At 43.8% G+C, this 22,138-nt stretch overlaps 1 protein-coding gene across 1 annotated transcript; it reads right to left on the reverse strand.

Annotated features, from left to right (window-relative positions):
* Nucleotides 1–11,134: 11,134 nt before the first annotated feature.
* Nucleotides 11,135–21,880, reverse strand: pgap1 (post-GPI attachment to proteins inositol deacylase 1). The gene is made up of 25 exons (XM_084022961.1): nt 21,627–21,880; nt 19,832–19,985; nt 18,671–18,846; nt 18,190–18,361; nt 17,264–17,424; nt 17,108–17,160; nt 16,952–17,018; nt 16,519–16,624; nt 16,332–16,390; nt 16,165–16,248; nt 15,602–15,651; nt 15,386–15,515; nt 14,738–14,813; nt 14,585–14,658; nt 14,454–14,505; nt 13,770–13,836; nt 13,575–13,680; nt 13,436–13,474; nt 13,160–13,344; nt 12,752–12,982; nt 12,537–12,672; nt 12,387–12,437; nt 11,976–12,187; nt 11,513–11,617; nt 11,135–11,335 (listed from the first exon to the last, which is right to left on the reverse strand). The coding sequence occupies exons 1-25, from the start codon at nt 21,756–21,758 to the stop codon at nt 11,197–11,199; spliced, it is 2,817 nt and encodes a 938-aa protein (XP_083879087.1). The 5' UTR covers nt 21,759–21,880; the 3' UTR covers nt 11,135–11,196.
* Between the last annotated feature and the right edge of the window lie 258 nt (nt 21,881–22,138).

Genomic DNA, 22,138 nt, shown 5'->3' on the forward strand with positions numbered 1-22,138 from the left:
ATCAGACTGAGGCAGAGCGTGAGACCGCTGTCAGTCCAGAGGAGGAGGAGGAGGGGAGGAGGAGGAGGATGAGGAAGAAGAAGAAATAACCCCGTAGCCTACCGGAGGAGGGCGTAATGTTTGGTTATTTGCAGCGGAGTGGCGGCTCTCCTTGCTGGGGGGCGCGGAGGAATTTAAGTGAAGGATCGTGGTGCCCGAGATGTAGTTTTTTGCCGTTGATAACACACACACTGCATATTGATGTGGGAAAATGCCAGAGTGGGAGGTGACTCGGCACAGAAAGGAGAGAGAGAGAGAGAGCACTGAATGTAGTCAACCTGTAGAATAACGCTGCACATGCGCACATGAGTGCATTTACTGCACGTTTGACTACATTCCAGTGCATTCTTGTTTATGTACTACGTCAAATTAACGTGCTATAACATGATGCATAATTATGAGATCAAGTAGGAAAAGTGCACATTAATTCGGCTGGGAGCAGGCGCCCCCTGGTGGCCGCTCAGCGGTAGTACACCCCACCCTAGATGAAAGTACAGTGGAGGAGATATAATAGCCGGAGGAAGCGACGCTAATGTTAATCAGTAACACATAAACAAACTACTGAAATAACTACATATCTACACCCCGAAATACTGCAGCGAGCATGTATCGACCCGTAATAACTGCAGTTAGTTCACCAAGCGACAGAAAGACCGCGAAAACAAACGTAATAGCATTGAGCTAACTAGCCTATGGCTAATAACATGTTAGCAAAAATGACGCTTTATTTGGGGGTTTCTGTCCGGGCACTAGTGTTAACTTACCATTTAGCTCTGTTTTGGGCCCAGAAAAGTCTCTCATCCATCCTAATTGTTGTACTTTCTTCACCAGAAGTTGACGTAGTCATCGTGGGCGTCACCCGTTGGTTCGTGTAGCTCCAGTTCGCCATTTTGGCCGTCGCTATCACCGTCACTTCTTTTTTTCCCTTTGCAACCAGTGAAGTAAGTGACCATATTTGGACTGTGGAGGAGCGACAGGTGGATCAACCTTACTGGATCTGGATCCATCTGGATTCCGGTGTTGAAGCTGCTAACAAAGTTAGATTCAACTTTACAGCTTCGTGTTAAAGTCATCTTAGTAACTAACTAGCATTGGTAACAACCTGTCAATCAGCAGGTAAGCCCCGCCCCCTAAAGCATCCCCTGCTTTCTGGTCTGCTGGACTCTAAATGGACCATAATGTACTAAATGAACATCATGCTGGATTGAAGAAGACTTGAAACTAGAGATTGAGACCATAAACTCATGTTTACAATGTTTACTGAGATAATACATCAAGAGAGAAGGACATTTTCTCATATACTTGACAGTAGTAAAAGTCCCTTTAGATTATTTGATGCCTTATTAATATTTAAAGGCGCCATATGTAAGAATGTGGCCAAAAACGGTACGACACTCAAATTCAAAACACTGCGGCGAGTCGTATCCGCCTCCCCCGCCCCTCCAGACTCGAGGTTGCCAGAGCTGTTGGCGTATCCTCCGTCAGCAAGCTGGATGGCGGCCGGATAACGAGTCGTTTCCCGTCTTTCGCTTCAAAATAAAAGAACGAAAAACGGAAAAATGACTTGTATCCCGTTATTTGTTTTAAAAACGGAAAACGACTCGTTAACTGATATTAGATCTTGTGTTTATGAATGGGATTCGGGGATGAAATAACAGTGCCATTTTTCATTCCAGATTTTGCCGTACGTCTTTTTTACCTGGAAGGCGCTGTGTTATGCTGCGAAATTACCTGAAAGCCTACCTGAGACATTTAGGAGGAGCTCTGAAACACTGTTCATAAACGCTCTGACAGCATCTGACGCTCACGTTCTGAAGTAAACCTACCGTTTTAAACACGCACCAAAAGCGTTATGACACGGACATAAAAGCGGAGCCTCCGCCTCTTCGCCGCCGTCCCTCAGCTGTTGATCCTCGGTGACTGCCGGGGTCTGCGCTCTGACCGACCGGGAGCCGCTCCGTGAGTCGGTGTCCAGCTCACAACAGCAGCTAACAACAGCGATTAATTAACATAGTGTAGAGTTATGATTTGCGTAATGCGGAAGTCTTTCCTGCTTCCTAGTGTTGCGCAGCCAGGTTTTCAACCTGCGCAAGGCTGGGAAAGAGCGCTCCTATGCCGCGGGGAGGCTGATGGGGGCGGGGGACTTACCTGTCTAGGAGAAGAGTAGCCAATTCTGCATCCGATTTCAAATTCCTCTCAGCTTTCTACTGTCTCCACCGTTCAAATGCATCCCCTATATAGACCCTCGCTTTGCCTCGGTTTTTATCTTGGCGTTTTTGTGAATCATAACGGGCTCTTTTTGGTTTCAATGCCTCCGCCATTGTAGCTCAGTCGAAACTGGCAACCCGTGGTTGCTCGGCAGCTGAGAATCTACTGACTGCAATGATTTGTAGACGCCAGTGGGTGGCGCCACGTGCCAAAACATGTTTTCAAAACAAACATGATTTGCGGTCCGCAAAAGATTTTTTTAAATGCGAATATTTTGGCTGTACTGTTGTTGTTGGTGAGTTCAGTAGGTTATATGATCATTATTCCTGAGTCTCTATGACATATTAGGATGATTTTACAGCCAGTTGCTTTAGATTTCTTACATATTGTACCTTTAATGGACCTTTAAAGTCATAGCGAGACAAAGCATACCTAATAAATACATGAACAAATATATACATTCATAGATGCAAATCAACATGCTTTTGGTGAGTAAACCAGATTATTTTAAGTTTACATTTATTGTCCAACAACATAAACTTCTGGATATCCGCATAACAGATGATAATAAAAGGACCTAGATCAGAGGTTCCCAAACTGTGAGGCGCGCCTCCCCTGGGATACGCTATTGGAGCTGGAATTACCGCGGCTGCTGGCACCAGACTTGCCCTCCAATTGTGTGGAATATTTACATATCAATAAGTGCCAGATAAAGTGCTTCTTCTGAATGGATTCCGTTTTGCTGTCATTTTTATTGATAACTCATTGCATTGCATAGTATAGCACCGATTTAAGTGGCTTAACTGAAGTGAATATCATTATTTGAAAATGATAGTCGTGGCGGGGAGGGTGGGGGGGCCGCGGAGGTGTCACTGTTTTCAGAGGGAGGCCCACAGTGATAGAGCTCGGGAACCCATGACCTAGATAAGCGTGGTTCATTCACATTTGCACAGCTGTCAGGATGGCCGAGCGGTCTAAGGCGCTGCGTTCAGGTCGCAGTCTCCTCTGGAGGCGTGGGTTCGAATCCCACTTCTGACAGGAAACATTTTTTCCTTCTTCAAGCATTTCCTCCTATGGTAATGTTACCCAGACCCCATGTAGTTAAAAATAATGCTAGAGTGGTTAAAACAATGGGACTGGGCCTGGGCTCGTTGTAGGAAAATACAACGTTACTTTAAGAATGTGTACCCTTACTAAGGTTTGCTATTTTAATGATGGCCACCACAACTGTACTTTAAATGCCCTTCACAGATATTTATTCACACAAAATGAAATAAGAGTTTAATATATTTACATTTAGGTCATTTAGCAGACGCTTTAGTGACTTACAATAAGTTCTTGAGCTTATATTTTAACAAAATAAAATGCACAGAATTATTCAAGGTATGAATAATGAGATTTTCAAAATAAACTTCAGTTTTTTTCTGGTTTAACACCTCTCCTTTAACTTAAGAGAAAACCCCTTTTCGTTAGATACTCTTAAAATAAAATACCTCTAATACTTTTATTACAAGCAAAAAACACTTGACTCTCCAAAAGAAAACCTTTTTCTTTTTATACTTACAAACAGAACAGTTACCTTCAAAACAGTATTCTTTTAATTTACAACTCAATAGTTTACCTGTGGGCCCACACACACACACACACACACATTCACATGAAACACACGTTAAATGAGACTTTAACCCGTTGCCTGTTTATTGAACGTGGTGTGGGGTGGGGCATGGAACTGTCATGGCCGCTTCACTCAGAGCTGAGCACCAAATACAAGCGCGTGCACGTGCATGTTAGTACTCACGAATCCGGGATGTTATTGTAGGGGTAGTAGGGGAATGGGGGATGGGGGATGAGAGTCTCACGATGATAATGGCAATGGCGGTGGCAGTCACAATCCCAACACACGCGCGGGAAACGGCGCGGTAGCGACGTCACAATGAAGAAAACACAGCACAGCAGGACCGGACACGGCAGGACAGCACGGCCATCGGTGGGAAACCCGTCTCTCTCTCCAACGCCCGTCTCCTTAAAGCATATTATCCGAATTGAGCCACAATATCAAACGCTATCTCACGTCGAATTAGCATTAGCTTCAGAAATTAGCACCGAATGCTATCGCTAGCTAGCACGTCGCTAGCTGTGTTACACATCCAGTCTCTTTTCACTATAACAGTTACATTTAGCACAAAATACAGGCATACATATCATATTCACCGCTTGCAGGTCACACAGAAGTTTATATCAGGACCACGAGTAGTCGACCTCCACGATAAAACCTGTAAAACACACCACGACGCCTCCTCTCTTAGCTCTCGATAACGTGTTTCCTCCTGCGTGCGCACTACTCTCCGCACTAACCTGCGCTGCTAGTCCCGCCCCTTGCACAGTGGCTTTACTCTGATTGGCTCGTGAGGTCTTAACACAACCAAAGGCAAGGTAACAGGTTAGGTTACACGTATAAACACGGCTTCTTCCTCTCTCCTTTTCTTTCGGATCACAGATATTTTACAGACTTAAAGACCTTTATATGAATGTATCTTTTAACTGTAAATAGTCTTTATTAAACTCTAGATATTATATTCATGCTTTTAACCAGCACACATTTTAACACATTTTGAACTATTATGAACTATTTATTTATTAACTTTTTTTTCTTTTTTTTAACACAGCATGTTATTATTTTTTGCTCTGTAACTGATGTGATTTTTTGTAAAGGGCTACAGTAATAAAACCCTTCCAAGCGCTTTCCCCTTATTAGTGCTTCGCTCGGCTCTGTCCAACATTTCCAACATTTCTCCGTCGTGATTGGTCAAATGTTGGAGCTGGGCGAAGGCGATTGGTGGGAGAATGTTGGAGCCGCGGATCTGATTGGCTGTCATCATCCAACGTTGAGCTGCTGGCGTTCAGGTCGCAGTCTCCTCTGGAGGAGTGGGTTCGAATCCCACTTCTGGCAGGAACAATTTTCCTTCTTCACGCATTTCCTCCTACGGTAATAAAACCCTTCCACGCTCTTTCCCCTTAATAGACCAACTTCGTAGCTGTCTAGACTTTGATTCACTCTTACTGCCCTCATTATTCCCAAGTTACCCCTTTATTATTCACAGCTCTAATCACCCACAATCAATTCAAATCTATTTAAAGTGTAAGTTTGGCGGAAATTGAAAATAAAGCTATTTTCTGAATGAAAATACATCAACTAAGCCGTGGAGGAAGTAATTTTCGCTCATCACGCAGTTCAGAGCTAGCACGGGTCGGAGCTAGAGTCCAAAATCGCAAACAGTGGGTTAGCATGGGGCCAACAGCCACACGCTTTCAAAATCGCATTTTTAAACCACTAACATTGCTCAAAACAGCGCCAAACCTCGTCAGCAGCTTGCTCTGGGTGTCTACACATAAAACGAAGCACCAACAACTCAGTTCATGAACCCGAAGTTTATAACAGAAGACAGTTAAGAACACTCACCAATTCTACCCCTGCCAGCTCCTCGCGAAGGATAGTCCGTAAGTGTCGATTACCGAACGCAGCTCTCGTGTTCCCGTGTGAGATCTCGCGTGACATGTATGTGCTTCAGATAAGGCTGCTGTCTTGAACTGATTGGAAGTGTATACAAACTATCCCGACGTTTTTACCCACCGTTATTAACTTATATTTGGCCAAACTGCCACTAATTTAAAAGTAAACTCGTTTTATTCTGGGCGAAATCTTCAGTTTCACTTTCACTTTTGCATTGCGTTCGGTAATCGACACTTACGGACTATCCTTCGCGAGGAGCTGGCAGGGGTAGAATTGGTGAGTGTTCTTAACTGTCTTCTGTTATAAACTTCGGATTCATGAACTGAGTTGTTGGTGCTTCGTTTTATGTGTAGACACCCAGAGCAAGCTGCTGACGAGGTTTGCCGCTGTTTTGAGCAATGTTAGTGGTTTAAAAATGCGATTTTGAAAGCGTGTGGCTGTTGGCCCCATGCTAACCCACTGTTTGCGATTTTGGACTCTAGCTCCCACCCGTGCTAGCTCTGAACTGCGTGATGAGCGAAAATTACTTCCTCCACGGCTTAGTTGATGTATTTTCATTCAGAAAATAGCTTTATTTTCAATTTCCGCCAAACTTACACTTTAAAGCATATTAATTGCATATTCATGTACATAACATGTCTATAATATTAATAACAACAAAACCACAATTATTTTTCTTAGTTTTATTGCAACAACAATAGTGCCAAAAAATTGCACAGTTTGCCCATTTACAATGACATCAGATAAAAATGTTGAGAAATATAAAAACCGACGAAGCAATCAAGTTTTGACACAATAATGCTTAAACCTGAGGAGAAAACCACTCTTCAACACCAGAGCCACACCCACAGAAATATAAATGAAAAAAGAAAGCGTCCTTCACATGTGACACGGAGCAGCTGGAGGGAGGTTACGGGGAAGAGAATAACCGGAACATTTAATCTGATTATCACTCCCATATTAGCAGATAAACAATGACATATTAAGAACAATTATAGTGAAGACAAACAACCAATGGGAGAAGATTTTCATAGTTAATAAAGATTTATGTGCCGATCCAACGTCGGAATAAACTTCCTAAAAGCATAAAAAAAATCTGTTAAAATACTTGATTCTAAAAAATGTTATTTGGTTCGACTGAGCGACTCCTTTTCAGTAAATTTAAACCGAAAGCCGTTTTTCTTTGTCTTCAGCTAAAAGTTCAGGCAGCTGCTCGCCAGGCGGATGTTTACAGTGATCAGGCCAAGTAAGGGAGCGGATCAGAGCTGTCTTAGTGTGTTGCTTTGATTCAAATGGTTAAAAAAAAACCTTAAAGAAGGGAGAAACCTTGGACGTCTGTCTGCAGGAGATCTGCTGACTCAACGCTGCATAATGTACATTTGATTGACGAGGTGAAACAATAACAAGATACCAGAAACAAGGTCGGAGGTTTCACCTGCTGCACTATCAAGACAGAAAAGTTACACTTCACTCCATTTCCACAAATCAACCTCAATCTTTTTAGGACGCGTCTCAATAGAGGAAAAAAACGATAACGTTAAAGGTGGAGAGCGAAAGTATTCAGTTGCTCTATAAGAAGATCCCTTCGTCTGAATTCAGACTAGATGGTTTTCCACAGCTGCACTACTACACGAGGCCAACAGGTCCACAGTTGGTTTTTAAATGGCAGTGTGAAAAAGTGACATGTTGAATGTGATTCCTGGTATTCATTTTAGTCCAACTGTTAACCAATGTATTCAAGGAGGTGAACGCGACGTCACTTTAAATAACTCATATTACAAAAACATTATTTTGTCTTCGGACATACCATTTTTTCCTCCGTGTGATGATTTTTCAGTTTGGAAAGAAAACCCTCGTGTGAATCTGGACACGATCACAGTGAACACCAATAAAAATCACATTTATGTTTGTATATTAAAAAACAGAAACAGCTCTCATCTCTACTATGAAGTCCCTACAAAGTCGTGTACAACACCGATTCACGATGAGGCGAGTGCACAGGGAGGCTGGTAAAAATATAAATGAATTAAAACACTCGTGAAGACACAGCAGCTACATTCACATCGCGAACAACAGCTGCGTCGATGCAGACGGACAATTAAGCGATTGGTCCCTAACGAAGTCAGCGTTAGAACGTCGTAGAATCTGAAATCACACGGCTGTGCTGAAGAAACTCATTCATTCATTCACACAGAACCAGTGAAGCACGCTCAATGTTTACTGGAGGTCTTTATCGTTTTCAACAAAATACGCTGCTGCTGATGAGTGGAGAGCTTTCTACTGACGGGAAGCAGACAGGAAGCAGATATGAAGCAGACAGGAAGCTGACAGGAAGCAGATATGAAGCAGATATGAAGCAGACATGAAGCAGACAGGAAGCAGACAGGAAGCAGATATGAAGCAGACAGGAAGCAGATATGAAGCAGACAGGAAGCAGATATGAAGCAGATATGAAGCAGACAGGAAGCAGACAGGAAGCAGATATGAAGCAGACAGGAAGCAGATATTAAGCAGACAGGAAGCAGATATGAAGCAGACAGGAAGCAGACAGGAAGTAGATATGAAGCAGACAGGAAGCAGATATGAAGCAGACAGGAAGCAGAAAGGCACAGCAGCTGCTTCAGGGACACGACGGGGTGAAGAGCAACAGCAGGACGAAGCAATAAGACGCTTTTATAATTATTAACAGAGGTATTAAGTTAAAACAACTCTGGTCCAGATGTGGTATCACTTAGTCGTCACATTTTAAGTTAATTTATAAAAAATGTCAAAGAGAGAGAGAGTGCAACAGTAAATAAAGAAATTAAATAAAGTCAAAAAGCTAAAAAATATATAACTTCGAGCCATCATAAGGGCTATTCAATATCTTGAATATTCTCTGAGATTATAAAAACCTGCAGTGGATGACCTCTTCAAATTAAACTTGGCAATCAATTAATCAGCAGAAACTGTCCGTTGTAGCTCTGAATCCCCAGATTATCATCGGCATCGGGACTTTGAACAGACGTCGTGAACTGATCGTCACCTCGTTCACATCAGCGCGTTGTTTTCTCCTTTAAAACCTCAGAGAATATTCTAGTTTGTGTCTTGTTTATTTATCACTAAAATTTCAGAATATTGCCCCCCTCCTCTTGCTTTTTTTGGGCCTCCAATGGCCGAATACGCCGACGTACATATCACATCCCTTTCTTACCAGTCTGGTGATATTCTGTTTCTCTTTCTGTCAACACAAAGTATCTTCTGTGCATCTACAGACAAATAAAGCTCCATCGTTCCTCCGGCTCCTGGAAGAACTCACGAGAGCACCAAGTGTGTATTAATCCTCAGCAGAAAATAGTACCAAAAAGATGCATTATCAAATCCCATTTGAGTCAAGTTTACTAAAAAAAAACACAAAAAAACTACAATACCCATCTGTTTCAGGAGATTACCGAGCCGTTTTTCTTTTAAATAAAACGTTTGTGAGATGAACATTTCCATCATCAGTAGGAAGTAGAAAGTATTGAGAGGAAATAAAACAAATAAAACAAATAAAAAAGAGCAACTCCAGCCTCGTTCTCTTATTAATCTCTTAAAAGGTTATTAAGTGGAACCGCCAAGTAATCTGACACATTAGGAATAAAAGACTTCAAAAGGACACAGCTGTAGTTCTGTGATCCCATAAAAACACAAACTAATTAAGACAAAAGGTGTCATCCGTGGTCACAAGCGTTCACCTATACACCTGCCATCCCGGTGGATATAATCAATAAATAGGTGTGATCAATAAACAGCAACAATACACTCATCAATGAGCCCAAATACTGCAGACAATTCCAATCACAAACGTGGGGTTTAAACGTTTTTGGTAAAACCTCTATCACACTGTTCAGTGTTGATGCACGGTTACAGACATCCCATAATCCTGCTGTGAACATAAATCTGAGGCTGAGAGGAAACCAGTAATCTGCTGTTTGAAGCTGTTGACGAAGAACGACGTATCGCTGCCAAACAACCTCATGAATATTCATGAAGGTCCGATCCGTCAGCATCGTTATCTCGATCACGTCATTAACCTTTAACCTGGTTTAACCCGTCTGTGCATCCCGGCCGGTCTGACTCCAGAGGTTCGTTTCCCCGTCGATCAGCTTCATAACATCCAGAGGTTCAACGCCGTGAACCATAAACAACAACAAGGTTATCAATAAATACTTGTTTCATCTCCGAGCTGCCACACAAATGTAAAGAAAACGTGTAACGGAGTCTCCTGATTAATCTTCACACGACCCATTTCATCACTTCCTGCTCTGATATTTCACATTAAAAGCCTTTTTACGACGCTCCGGGAATCTTTTCATCTGAAACCTCTGCAGGAAGTTTTCAAGTTTAGTTGTAGTTTTTAAAACAGAACAGCATCATGAAAACAGTATTTTTCTACTAAAATGGAAAGTGTAATTCTACTGATGGAGTTTTTTTTTTCGAGTGGGAAAACGAAGCTATTCATTATTTCTGTCCTGTTGACGATAAGGTGCTTTATTTAACAGTCTGAGACCTGAATGAGCGACCTGAAGGTCGGGCTGCACCCAACGGCATTATTAATAATGATTTTCTTTACATTCAATGGTTCTGTTGAGGTTTTCATATTAATTAATTAATATTCATTACACTAAAAATGGGGGAAATACAGGTTTTGTTCATTTTGGATATATAAATGTAATTTATTGTATTTAAATAAAAATGTGGTTTGTATTTTGTAAATGTATAATTTGTATTTTTTACTTTGGAAATGTTTGAATCCCACAAATCTTACAAAAAAGTAATAATATTAGTGTAGCTGATCTTTGTCTGCTTTAAAGAAAAAACGATGTCTTTGAATGTTATGAATTAAGCTTCTGTATTCGGTGCAGCCCTCCCCGAAGGCGAAGCGCCACGCAGGAAGAGAAACTAAATAAAAAGACTGAAGATAAGATCCTGCAGATGCACTAAAGCTTCCTTTGTCTTTGTTCTGTATAAAAGTGAACATGATAACTTTGGATTCTTCGTATGGAGTGGATGTGTAACGGGGTAAGAGAAACAACAACACGAAGTCATCGCCAAGCAGTCGGCAGTGACGGAGTTCCCGGCGGGCTGAGAATCTCCTGTATCAGTAGCTTCCCTGGAGGCGGAGCTATAATCAGTAGCTTCCCTGGAGGCGGAGCTATAATCAGTAGCTTCCCTGGAGGCGGAGCTATAGAAATACAGAGTTAAGGCAAACGTGGTTTCGTGGTCAATCCTTCGGAGCCATATTCCCACCAAACCGGTCCACGGGCATTATGTGAGCTCACCCCCCTCCCTCTAGCTATGTATGTCTATGGCTCTGCTCTGTCAGCCCCCCCCCCCCCCCCCCAAGAGTCAGGCTGTAACGTGGAGAAAAGGCGTTTTATGGCAGAGATGCGGCCCGGAAGCAGACAGATGTACCGTCAGAGCAGACAGCACGCGGCCAGGGGGGCGAGCGCCGCCAACAGGAAGTGGGTGACTCTGTAGAGGTGCAGTGGAGAGAAGGTCACCATGGCGATGGACAACAGGAGAGGCAGGCAGGATGTCAGAGGCAGGAGTTTGCTGAAAGAGATGGAATAAGGGTTCAACTGTGTCACAAACAATAAAGTTGTTAATAAAGAGAGTGTGTGTGTGTGTGTGTGTGTGTGCGTGCGTGCGTGCGTGCGTGCGTGCGTGCGTGCGTGCGTGCGTGCGTGCGTGTGTGTGTGTGTGTGTGTGTGTTCGGCGGGCTCTTCTCACCTGTTGCTGAGCTTTAAAGTGTTGCAGTTAATCAGCAGCATGTACACGATAATAAGAGGCACGATGTGAGGCCAGCAGGGGTCGGGGTGCAGCTGGGTGGAGTACCTGCAGGGGATCAACGTAGACCTGCTTACCTCAAACACCAGACTGGATTACTCTATCTACCACATCGTCCCCAAATCATAAAAAATGGAAATGTGCGCAATGAAAAAATGGCTCAGAAAAAAAAGCTGTTAAAAATATGATTTTAATGGGTGTCAATAGGAACCTTTTTTTTATTTTATTATTTATTTATATATTTATCTCAAGCATTCAACATACTGTAAAAGAAAAAATATCAGATTTATCCAGAAATCCAATATGATATGTATGCCTTAAACACTACAATTTGATCATAACCTCCAACAATTCTGTGACTCCCTGTAGTTTTTAACAGTAATGTCTGTAACGTTGGATCCTGTACCTCAGGTTGCGGATCCAGTGAAGCAGCGAAGGCGCGACGAGCATGACGGGGAGCGTGAGGAGCGCCGACAGGCAGAGGTGCAGCTGCAGGTCGTCCCTCACCTCCTGCAGAGCGCACTCGGACAGCAAGGGGGCGCCGTTACATTCTTTAGACCTGTCGAGGGATCCGGCGCCGGCCGAGCCGTTCTCGGCGACGTTGTGCTTCCGCGGCGCCTGGAGAGGCCAGGAATTAGTTTGACAAAAGAAATGTGACACAATACAGATATTTATTACATAAATGTGAATGAAGAGATTCCAGTATGTTTTAGTGCCGTTTCCAGGCGTTTTAAGCACATTTTGATGATTATCGGGATAAATATATCGTAATTATTGTTGGCGTATCGTCCTGTGTCCTCTGGCGGTGTGATCTTACCAGATTCAACATGTGACTCAGAGATCTTTCTGTCATCTGCAGCCTCACAACCTAAACATGGGAGGACAGAAACACACCGTGATGGAGAAACCGAGGATGTATTGAAGTGTAATTATTGATCTGTATTATTAGTATTATTATAAGACTCACCCTGTAAAGGTGGAGCAGGAAGGCGACAAAGATTGACAACGCCCCACAGGACACGCCCCCCATCACGGTCAGACCCAGAGCGATGAGGATCTGGGTCCGGGGTGTCAGGGTGCCACAGTCTCTGGAGACTGACGGTCTGTGTGGAAAACGGAGGTTTTACATTTGAAATCGTGTCGTTGGAGAAGATCAGACCCCACGTGTTCACCTGTCCTCACCTGTGGAGCGGAGCCAGTATCAGGGAGACCAGTCTCATGAGGAGACGCAGCAGGGTGCTGCCCCAGTAAGCCACCGTGGCCCCCAGGACGTACAGCAGAGGGGACAGGAGGAGGGGCCACTCCTCCACGGGTACCCCACCCTCAGGAAACGCTCCATCGGGGATGGTCGGGGGGAGGGTGTCCATAGGGGGCAGGGACAGGACTGCCCAGACCTCCTGAAACCAGCTACAGCTGAGGGGAAAGAAATCACATGGGGTTTAAGAATCTTCAGGTATTCTCATTAAATACTCTTTAAATTAAAAACACTGAAGTTGTGTGAGATGTGATAAAATGAAGTGTTTCTATGACAACGATGTATCACCACTCATCGGGTCGCCGCTGCACTCAGAATAACACCGGCCCGCTCACCCAAGTAAGGTGTGCAGGAGATAAACCGGCAGGTTGACTTTGTGAGGCTGCAGGCCTTTCCCCACCACCTGGCTGGTGTCTGCAGCTCGCCTCGTCTTCAGGATGGAGGACAGCTGCCCCCCGCAGGCCAGCAGGAGCGTTACAGCCGTGTACACCGGCACCATGGGACCACAGAACCTCAGGATCTGCACATCAACAGAGAGAGCAGATCACACTCCTCTTTCAATCGCATGAAACAAAACAATCCAACAAAAGATAAAGACAAGAAAACTGTACCTGTCCGAGCACCCTGGGTAATGAAGACCTCACTGACACCTGAGGATATAAAAATCACAGGTTGGACGTATTTAATTTAAACTGCTTATTGATTAAAAACCATGTTTATGATAATGGAAGTTCTCTGCAGGAGCAGTACCTTATACTGGCAGTTGGGGGCGGTGTGGAGCTGAAGGAGGACCCCTGAGGTGTTGTCTGGGCGACTTGTGTGGAGCATCCCTGAGATTTCAATCACCGACGGGACACTGGCAGACAGATCACACCAAGTTAATACGAACTGTCGGCCTGCAGGACGGAGAGAGCGGCTCGGAGACGCACGCCGACGCCCACTGACCTGACTGTGGTTAAAGAGTCCTCCCGAAACCACGGCACGTTCACCCGGTACACGTTGGGGAGTCTGTCTGCGGACGGACACACCATCATCAATGTTACATTGAGACATGTGACTTCTATCATTCTGGTGATCCATTTATTTATAAGTCTGATCAAAATACTTCTCAGGAACAGGTGAAAAATGTTGTTGTAATACTCATTACGGCCACAAGAGGCTGACGTGCGCCACTACCCCACATTAAAAAGGATTAAAAGCATTCACGGTCGTTATAAATAGTCATTTTCTCTGTGATAAATACATATTGTAAGCTGTTTTGTTAAATACTGGGAGTTCATTTAAGTTCCCCCTGGTATAGTGACGTATATGTCCAGGGCTTTTATTGTGAAAGGTAAGAAGGAGCAGAGTGGTACGCTGCACCGTCGTCTGTGGGGGAAATAAGCATATTATCCCAAATAAATAAATTAAGAAAAAGTATTCTGTGGCCATTTGGTTGTGAGTCGCTTGTGAGATCACATTAAATGTATATTTTACTGTTTAGAACATGTAGTGGTGCACTTCAGCCTCTTGTGGCCAACGTCAGTATTACAACAACAAACAAGCAAATCATAAAAACACAGGGAAACTATTCTAGATCAGACTTATAAAACAGATCAGAGTCATTGTTTCCTCAGGGCGATCACTCACCTTTATGCACTTTGCACTGGCTGGCGACAGTAATTCTGAAGGCCTGATAGACCTGGAAGACGTTCAAACATTCAGTGACACAGCGGTAAACAGAGATAGAGTGCAGCGATATAACCTGATGAAACACCCACCTGGTGAAAGTGTTGCAGCGTGATGGTGTGAAGAAGCCCAGACGAGTTGACGGAAACGTCGCTGACCGTCAAACCTGGAAAACCAAACCGTTATAAAAAGGGGAAACGTTTCTTTTCTCTGCCGAGTTTTCGGAGAATCAACACTCGACTCACCGAAGGAAAGGACGTGAGGCGTCGGGACGGACAGCGTCTGAGATTCTTGTCTCTGCCACTCACACTCCACCATGAACTGTGGGTCAGAAACACTTTACGTCATTTATAGAAATGAATAATAGTGAATGATGAGGGGAAGCTTTTCTTTGGCTGTTGTTGGGACGCCTCGGGCTTTAAATATTCCTTAAACAACTAATTTAATCTGTTAGAACCGTCGTAACAGGGTTGTGCTGATATATAGAGCATAACTAATAACTAGGGCTGTAGTGAACAGTTCAAAGCTTTGTTTAAAATTCTTTTTATTAATCGTTTTGAATTAAACATTGCGTGTTAAAGTCCACCTTCTATTCTCCTCTCTCTCATATAAACATACACAGCAGCGCTCACTAATTACCTCCGCTCAAAAGTCAGCATTTATTGAAAAAAAAAACAGGTGGAATCATTTAATGATAAAAGTACAGATACCTTAAAATTAAGTGATTGGATGCACTATTCAGAGGTGGGAACTAAGGTACAAATACAGATTAAATTTTGAGTCATCGTTGTTTTCATTTCTTTTCCTCATTACTTATAATTTAACTTCCGACACACAAAGATTTGCAGACCGTCGATGCAGTGAGATCCTCTGTGGTAGAAATGCTGACGTACCTGTTTGCCGTTGAGGTTGGAGGCAGAAACAACCAGATGAGTGACTGAAGACAAGTCGCTGAGACTCAGAATCAGGACCTTGTAGGGCGGCAGCAGCTCCGTTCCCATGGACAGATCCACCGTACGCACGCTGGACAGAAGAGACAGGGGAATACAGACATGACCTACTGGAATATATAACCAGATACTATTACATTACATAAGTCACATTCTTACCAGGAAGAACCGTTCTTGGGCACACAGCCAAACACCCAGCTGCTCATCTCCTGTTGGACAAACAATATCTGTCTTTTATCCGTTTATCTAATACACTTAAAATAGAAACAAACAGACAAACAGTAAAATCAGTTCTAAACAGGTGAGTTTTATAGGTTTATAAAGATGTAGACAGTCATTACTATGAATCACTGAACCATGGAAGTCCTGACACAAATACTTTTATCTGTTCTGTGTTTTGTCTTTATTCTGTCCTTGTTTTCACATGTTTCTGTACCGTTTTAGCGTCTGAACCTGTGCTTTTATAGAAAAGGCTAACCAGAGACAGGGGTTGTATATTAGGCTAGAATCCTGTATGCATGACATCTGTTTTGTATTCTATATGAAATAACCTTTAATGCATTTGTCCCTGCCCAATAAATGTCCAAATAAATAACTCAATTTATTTTCTGTGACGCCGTGAAAACAGGTGACGGATGAAACCCAAATATAAGGAACTTAGACGGCGTGGATTCAGAAGTCTAACGCCGACGTAGAGGAAAGAGGTTGCAGCTCAAACTCACCAGGTTGCTGCTCCGGCAGTAGAAGTGGCTGTAGGCTTTCCTGCGACTCGACAGGGCAAACAGGAAGTACTTGATTTGTCCTTCCTGTAGACGGAGAGCAACACTGAGGAAAACTGGAGTACTCTGTCTTTTTACCCCTCTTATTATATCGATATAAAGTGTGGTACCTTCGGTGCTCTGTAAGCGAGACGCAGCGTGTTCACCTCACTCCACGCCTCAGGAGAGTCTGGAACAGGAAAGATGTGACGGGTTATTTATAGTGTCACTCAGTCAAAACTCCAAACACACTACAGCACAATGAATACACACAGGAAGGTTTATTCCAGCCTCTCTGTGTTTGAGTGTTTCTCTGACCTGAGATGGAGACCGACTCTTCTGGAGGCTCTCCCAACATCCTGACAGGGTGTCTGACGAAGTGATGGTTTAGTACCGCCATCTTCTTCTCTGGGTTCACTGTGAACTAATGAGAAAACACCGGTTAGCTTGGAAACAGATGCTTGTGGCTGCATCCAGTAAGCACCAAGAAAAATATGCCCTGCTTTCTGGTCTGGTGGACTCTAAACGGACCTGTCAATCAGCAGGTAAGCCCCGCCCCCTAAAGCATCCCCTGCTTTCTGGTCTGGTGGACTCTAAATGGACCATAATGTACTAAATGAACATCATGCTGGATTGAAGAAGACTTGAAACTAGAGACATCATGTGTCTCTTTCTGCCGTGACATCATCCTGCCATCGTTCTTCACAGAACAATTCATTTTTAAATGTTTGTTAGCGTTGGTTGTTCTGACCTGTCTGGTTTCAGGGTCGATGAGGTCGAAGAACGCCCTGACGGTAGCAAGAACGAGCTCTTTGCACCTGGAACCCAAAGACACACACAGCATATAAATAAGCATACTATTTAAAACGGTACTCTAAGGAGATGCATATGATGCCGCGTGTTTTACCAAACGATGGACAGATGGTCCGTGGACACCCACGTCCTGGGAACTGCAGTTGCCTTGACGAAAACAAGAAGACGTTGAAAGAAGATGTCAAGATCTTGATCGTATCCTCATTTCTATAAAAAACGTTGCAGGTGTCTTTGGAAAGGTTCTACTTACCACCAGTGACAACTTGTTGGGGTCTCCGGGGGTACAAGGCAGGGACGTTAAGCCGGAGCGCACCTGGTAGTCACGGTAACCGCCCCCAACAGACAGGACCGTGACGTTCCTGAGCTTCTTCGCCTGGCTCACCCACTTCTGTCTCACACTTCGGTAGAAATCTACGCGGAGCAGCGGAGACAAAGACGAGTTCAGTGCATGGCATGTCCTTTTTCTGCCACTAGGGGTCTCGCAATCAAAACAATCACAAAGACTAAGTAGGAAGTCCTGTGGGATCATGGGAGTTGTTGTCTATACCACATTTATTGTCATACACTCAGCTTCTCTCAGGCTTTTCAGACAAATCATTTGCAGGTGATTAAAAACCATAAAAAAACAATACAATAGTCCCATAGAGACTGTTGCTGTCGTTTCATTTCTCTGATAACTTAAGATCCAGATGTCTGATGGCTAAACGTCTTCATCTGGTTAAAATAAATAGTTCAAAAAGTGTCTTAAAATAGGATAAAGAAAATCTATTTCTGACAGCTTCTGGCAGACAACCACAATGCTGACGTGAGGCGATAAGACCAAATGAAAACGGATGTTGATTGATTAAAATGAAAGATTTCTCTGGGTTTGAAAATTGTTGGAAATGTTTGGGATTAATGCAAAATTCTAACTTGCTTTTCAGACATTTTAACACAGAACAGCTACATATCATACCTGTATTATATCATGATCCTGAAAAGCCACATTTAGGAATAAAAGCCTGTTTCTGAGTTTCCTACCATCTGAAAATCTGTGATTTACTGTGTAAAATGTTCAGCGGCGTATGTCTGCAGCTGATAACACCGGCTCGCCCTGTCTGCTCGCCGGTATTCAGACAATCAGTGAAATCAGCAGCTGTCCTGTCCTTGGAATGAGGATCTCAGAGATCTCCTTACCCAGCAGGTAGGGGTCCAGGGCCAGCACCGGAGCCAGGTGTGGGGAGGCCTGGGTGATGATGAGGCTCACCAGGTTGGTGTTGAAGCGGGGCAGAGTGAACAGCGCCCGGCCCACCACGCCTCCCATGGAGTGACCTACGAGCACCACGCTCTGAGGGGGCGTCTTCAGGTGCTGGCAAGGCAGAGGGGAATCAGAAAAGGGGTTTAAAAACCACTTCTTGGGGGTCCGGGGTCCATTATTAATAGTATTCATGTAGGCAGGCAGGCTGACACACACATGAATGTTTACTGCGTTAATTTTGGTGTCTTGTCACTTTCTTTCCCATCACAAGATGTGCAAGTCAGGCTGATTAATTATAAGCCTTAAGGTTTAAATGCAGAGGGTGATGAATAGTGATACGTATCCCCCCCCCCCATGTTGAAACATCACCCCACCCGCATATATATCCATCTGTCGAGTGGATGAAATCTGAGGCCTGACCTTGTAGAGCCTCAGGATCGCCTTGATGCTCTCGTGCAGGAAGTGCGTCTGCCTGAGCAAGCTGCCGCCGTACAGCGCCACCAGCTCCTCGTTGAAGTCCACGGTGAACACGTTGAAGTGGAGACCCCCCTCCTCGTTCTCGGCCTTCCTCAGGGCCACGGAGCCCAGCGAGCGAGCTGCATGGAGGAGGAGACATGAGATGGCTGCCAACGGACATGCTGCAACAATTATTCATGCACCGCTCTAATGTGGTATTTATATATATATATATATATATATATAATTTTTATTTATTTTTTAATTATTGATTAAAGCCATTACATCTTCTTCAGATCCTCAGGGCAACGATTCATGACCTAAAAACCTCTAATAAAAGCACATTAAATGTGTGAAGAGCCCTGAAAAACCTGCTGATCTGATTTTACAGCGTATTTCATCAAACAGCAGCTGTTAAAATGTTTAAAAGTACAACAGCTTGAAGAGTCTTCATGTCAGGCAAAGAAATGTTGAAGACCGTCATCATCATCGCCAACGCCGCAGTGTAACAGCAAACTGTTCACATGAAGAAAGGCGCGGGTGTTTTCCTCCCACACAGAACTGAGGGGGCCGGAAAAATCTCAGAGAGGACTCGATTCACAACCCAGTTATTAGCTGGAGGAGAGATTATGTCACCAGAAGGTTTCCAGCTTTGTTTCATGACAGTTATATACTAATTCAACATAAATACAAGGATATATTTAATCTAAACGATTTATCCAGTAATCCAGTAAAGTGAACATGATTGGAATTCCCGTGCTGCAGTAATGTGCTTTATAACTAAACTTGTATGTGTCCTTAAAACGAGACAACGACATTATCAAGATGACAAAGATAATGGCTACAGGAGCCAGATCTTCAAGATTAACGTGAATTCCAGCACCACACCCAGAAACTACATTTCTGTCATATAAAGCTCTACCATCCCCCCAAACAACAGGATGAGTAAATGTGTGAAGGACGATCCGGTCGTCTTGCCAGTCAGGTAGCTTCTAATCACCAAGAAGCCACGCCACGTCCTCAAACAACCCAGAACAAAGTCACCTCGTCTGTCCAGAGCTGTAACTTTCCCTCACCTTCCTTTTCTCCCTTCAGTCCTTACCTCCCAATAATCTCCGGGCTCACCTTGTTTGTAGCTGCCTGCGTTTCCAGGCAGGAACAGCACGGGGGCGCCGGTGAGTTTGAGTGCCCGGGTCTCCTGGGCGTACAGACCCTCTCCGTACAGGTAGAGCCCGTACGCCGGGTACAGGCGGGCCACGCGACGAGGCAGAGCAACGCGCTGTGGAAAACCCCACACCCAAACACACGGATTAGGAAAAGCTAAACTTCCCCCCAAACATGCTGTTTCCAGCCCCTCAATGTGAGTAGAGGTGGAACAAAGAAATCAATACAACATAATATCAACATATTTTATTGTATAAACTAATATTGGATAGATATTTATTGTCATCGCAGGTTATAAAACTTCATCTTTAGTTTGCAGCTAGAAAGAAATAAAAATTGCATTATAAAAATAATACAAAAATATAATGGATGTTGATATAATTCATATTGCAAATACAAAATAAACATTTTGGTAGCAGTTGCTCATAGTGAGACATGGAGTGTGTCGACCATGAGATAAGATTAACTACGTGGGGAAAACGTAATCTTATTGGATAAAAGTGTTGATAGTTTGCAGCTGAAAAAGGGGATAATATATCTCAAAATGTTTAAAAATCACAATAACATTAAATTATTGTGTAATATCCTATTTTATGACAGTAAATAGAGTATTTTGAGGTTGGATTAGGCCGTTTGTAGACATGGACGTGGGTGTTTGAAAGATGATGACCAGAAAACTGAGCTGCATCACATTATTTACAATAACCACAATAGCTGACCATCGTTTGTCACAATGATACCATCAAATCTTTAGTTTTTCACCTTTTACAGGGGCAGCTGGTCTCATCACACACATCTCAAGAGACTCTTATTTCTCTCCATTTAATTGTTGTATGATTGTGTTACTTGTCTTGACCAGCACACTCTTGAAAAAGGAGATTTTTTTTTCATGGTTTAATAAATAAAAGATAAGATTTGTATTATAAATATAATAAATTGAGCCAATGCTGAGTCAAGACACCAATGTCCGTGATTAACAATGTGAAAGATGTATTATATTAGATATATATTATGATCACAAAAGGAGCACACACCTCTGTCCACCTGTGTCTCCACATCTGGACAGATGAGCACACATGAGTGAGCATGTAGCTTAGCATTGGGGAGGCGACCTACATTACACTGCTAATACGAGCTAACATCAGCTGTCTTCGCCTGTGTGTGTGTGTGTGTGTGTGTGTGTGTGTGTGTGTGTGTGTGTGTGTGTGTGTGTGTGTGTGTGTGTGTGTGAAGCTGCTCATCTGCTGAGAGAATTCAAGGGTCAGCGGTTGATGATAGCAGCTAATTTTGGCTAACGTCACTCACACACACACGCACACACACGCACACACACACACGCACACACGCGCGCGCGCGCGCGCACACACACACACGCACACACACACACACACACACACACACACACACACACACACACACACACACACACACACACACAGAGAGAGAGAGGGGCGTGTGTGTTTACATTACAGACGGAAATACACGAGCCCCTCCGAAGACACCTGACGTTACCTGTCGGCTAACGCTAGCAGGATTCAGGAAACAGATAATAAAAATAAAAATAAAGATAAAAAAGAGCCTCGACAGGTGTAAAGTATGTTTTCTTCTCTGGCGGAAACACATTTTATATTCGTGTTGAAACGAAACATTTAGCCGGATTGTAACATATGTTGTATATTTAGACACTATAAACCGACTATGCTAACTGCTAAGCTAACAGCGGGGTGTAGTGTGGAGCTGCTGCCGCCCAACTCACCCGGTACTCCGGGTACTCGAACATGTAGGTCATCCCGCACCGGTTCTCCTCGAAGCCGGTCAGCAGCTCCCGCAGGCCGGCGCCCAGAACAACCAGGCCGACGCCGTAAAAGGCCACAGTGGCGAGTTTCATTGCTTCACTTCGGACTCCTTTCTATTAAAAAACAACCTCAGAGGCGTTTAACGTCCATGTTTGCATCCTCGCCCCGCCGACTCCTCCTCGCCGTGTGAGCCGCCACACAGGTCGTCATGTTCTCCGCTCAGCGGCAACAGGAACCTCAACGTAGTGGAGGAGGGACACACGGCGGGATTGACGGGCCCTGTCGGCCAATGGGAGGACAGGACATGAGGGCGAACGGACCAATGGGGGAGCAGATAGCGCAGTGACACGATTTGCAGCTTGATTTGTTTTCTCTCATTTTGTTTTCACTTTTCTTGTACGACTGCATTAACGTATTAATCATTCATATTTTAATAACGCATAGATTTTTTCAATTATTATTTATATATATT

The sequence above is a fragment of the Eutrigla gurnardus genome, assembly GCF_963514095.1.
Source record: "Eutrigla gurnardus genome assembly, chromosome: 12".
Lineage (NCBI taxonomy): Eukaryota > Metazoa > Chordata > Actinopteri > Perciformes > Triglidae > Eutrigla > Eutrigla gurnardus.

Excerpts from the sequence above, each read along its gene's own strand:
- pgap1 (XM_084022961.1), bottom strand. The coding sequence starts at position 21,758 with ATGAAACTCGCCACTGTGGCCTTTTACGGCGTCGGCCTGGTTGTTCTG. Across the intron at positions 17,425-18,189 it reads CCTGGACCCCTACCTGCTGG|ATTTCTACCGAAGTGTGAGA; the intron begins GTAAGGAGATCT and ends TGCTCCGCGTAG. Across the intron at positions 14,506-14,584 it reads CGCTGCAACACTTTCACCAG|GTCTATCAGGCCTTCAGAAT; the intron begins GTGGGTGTTTCA and ends AACGTCTTCCAG.